A 2,887-nucleotide genomic window follows, 5' to 3' on the forward strand; every position below is an offset into this window, starting at 1 on the left:
GGCGGGGGGTCGGACTTGAAGATCTACAAGGTCCCTTCTGACCCTACTTCTATGACTCTATTTAAGAGCCATACAGTGGTTTGAAAATTTCTTTTGGAAGCTAATAAGTAGGGACCTGTGTGTATTTTGTGATTATGAAGATATTTCAAAATTTTTTTTGCAATCTTCACATTGTTCATCATTTTCTTTGGGGATTAATGCTGTAGCTAACTACTTAGTATTTATTGCTGACAATGCTACCAACGTGCAGTGGCTTGAATGCTACTAATTCCTGGCATCAGATCCAAATAACTCTTCTAGATTTACCAGTTGCTTATCAAACCAGCATTAAACAGCAGGACTCTGACACCAACTGCATTGCATATTGTGTCATTGCTTATACCTGTGCAAAGTAGATGGAAAATATTATTAAAACAGAATGTAATAGCATATTACATCCCACTAGGTGTATCTACATGAGACACTACCATGCAGTAGTGTTGGTGGGCACTAACCATAATGCAATGCTACTGTGCAGTAGTAATGAGCTACTGTGTAGTTGCATCTGAATAAATCCATGCCAGGGATGCTACTGTGCCGTAATGCTAGTTACTGCACAGTCATTTAATACTGGGTTATGCATGTACTAAATGCGCAGTAACAACTGTGCAGTCCGCCACTTGTGTAGATGCAGCCAGTGGCCGCAGTGTCAGTGTTGGCACATGTTGCAGCATAACAGACAGTGAACCCCTTCCTCCAGAAGTCTTGGCAGCATCTGTTAGAAAATTTCTGGTCAAGTCTCCTTTCCTTTTACCTAATTTTAGCAGAGGTATCAGGGACAGTCAGTCAAACCACAACCCAACAGAAGAGAATGACAACCTAAAACCTGGGGGCAGTGTTCTGAGCATGGGCAGCTAGAAGAGGAGGGCAGTCTCATTAAAGATGCTGCCAGGGACCCATCACGCAGGCAGCTATGCCCCAATAGCTTTTTATCCCACTATCATTTTTCCTTCTTTTTCCTTTTGTCCTCTTTCATTAAATGCACACATTCACCAAAATACCTGGCACATGCTTTGCAGCAGATTTTTTTATTTAAAAAAAAAAAAAAATAACCCAAAAAAAAAAAAAACCCAAAAAAAAAAAAAACCCAAAAAAAAAAAAAACCCAAAAAAAAAAAAAACCCAAAAAAAAAAAAAACCCAAAAAAAAAAAAAACCCAAAAAAAAAAAAAACCCAAAAAAAAAAAAAACCCAAAAAAAAAAAAAACCCAAAAAAAAAAAAAAAACCCAGAAGAGAACAAAGCACTTTTCTCAGTAAAATCCCACCACTTGCAAGCCAAGTGGATCTAATGCATATTGTTCAGTGGGAATAGCAGTGATAAAATCGAGCTCTTGGTATGGGGCAGCCTCTGTTAACTTGGAGTTCCCTGTCAGGGTGGTTGCAGCACAAGCAGTAAGCTTGTAGGTTCTTTTGGGGTTAGATACTGTATTTTGGCAGATGTCTTATGTAACATTTGTAAAGAACCATTACCAAATGCTGAAAAGTAAACCTGCCAGACATAACAGTGGAATAAAAAACAATCTATGTAAATTACCATTAAGACAGAAGCATATGGCAGTGCACACCCCACTTCTCCAACTGAGATGCACACATACACAACTACTAACTCATTTCTAGCATTACAAGTTGGCAAAGAAAGAACCATATACAGAGGAAAAGTAAATCTCCATGGCTTAACAACTCCTTTCCCAAATGTGCTTCTTAAGCACTTGCATATCTGGCCCTTTTAAGTTCAGGAAAGAGCTGCCCTGGGCTTACCACAGCAGAATGGATATTGCCTGTTTGTGGACCTTTTAATCAACATTCCCAGTGTAAGAGTACTTCTGTGGCTGATGAACAGGATTGCCAAACAGGTGGAATAAGTGTGACTGTTTCCAAGAGTCAGAATCTCTCCTGGAGTTCTTAGTACCTATTGCCTGCATGCCTCAGGGCAGCATCTATGGGGATTGGAGCAACAGTCTTTTCTACCCCTTCCCACAAACTTTTGGGTCTTTGGCATGCAGATAGGTGTATAGAAGGACTACAGTTGCACCCTGTTGCTGCACAAGTGCTCAGGGGATTTTTCTTTCTGTGTTCTTCTTGCAGACCAGCAAGAAACAGCCTGATATTATGGTAGCAAGCTTTGGTTTGGGATAAAAATAAGTGCTTCATAAAATAGCCATGTTTTTGAAAGTGCTTAGACATGTTGCAGCATGGGAAATGCCACAGAAATGTATGACATTTTAGGTGGTTTCTGTAATTCCTATTGAATATAATGTGTAGAGGTTAGGAGTGCACACCTGCTCATTAGAAGCAGCCATTTGTCTTTTAATTATTAGTGACTCTCTAACAATACAGTATTAGCAAAAGCACCTTCTCATTAAAGCTATGACTTAGGGAAATCATCACTATCCTGAAGGATACTTAAGCTTAACGGGACTTCAGCTTATATTTACAGTTTAGTTATGATTTGTCTGTTGTCTTGTAGAGATTTGGATATAAACACACCTAAGTGCTTTCTTGAATTAGAGTTTTAGTTGCTTTTAAGGCCTAGAAGTCAGATGAACTTTGAACCAGACCAGTAGGCAAAGTTTTTTGAAGAAAATTAGGCTGCATCATATTCAGACATTCTAGTTTCTCATCTGACTAAGCAGTGCAATATATGTAGCTCATGTAATGTTTTGTTTTGCAGATGAAAAAGCAATACAAGTGGAATCAAAGTTTATTCTCTGTCCAGCACCTGTCTTGCATAACGGTGGCGAGTAAGTACCTGGAGAACACTTTATTTTGACAGAATTAAACCCATTGATGCTCAGTGTAATCATGTGGGGTTTTGGCTATAGGCAGTCTTTTTTTTTTTTTTTTTTTTT

At 38.8% G+C, this 2,887-nt stretch overlaps 1 protein-coding gene across 2 annotated transcripts in view; it reads left to right on the plus strand.

Moving 5' to 3' along the window:
* ANTXR2 (anthrax toxin receptor 2) overlaps nt 1-2,887 on the plus strand; it is a 237,466-nt gene that overhangs the window by 90,928 nt on the left and 143,651 nt on the right. For both annotated transcript variants that reach the window (XM_019516734.1, XM_019516735.1), the window contains exon 9: nt 2,710-2,779. In XM_019516734.1, coding sequence (XP_019372279.1) covers nt 2,710-2,779 — 70 coding nt within the window. The remainder of the gene's footprint in view (nt 1-2,709; nt 2,780-2,887) is intronic.

This window comes from Gavialis gangeticus, unplaced genomic scaffold (assembly GCF_001723915.1).
Source record: "Gavialis gangeticus isolate Ggan-Ray unplaced genomic scaffold, GavGan_comp1, whole genome shotgun sequence".
Taxonomy (NCBI): domain Eukaryota; kingdom Metazoa; phylum Chordata; order Crocodylia; family Gavialidae; genus Gavialis; species Gavialis gangeticus.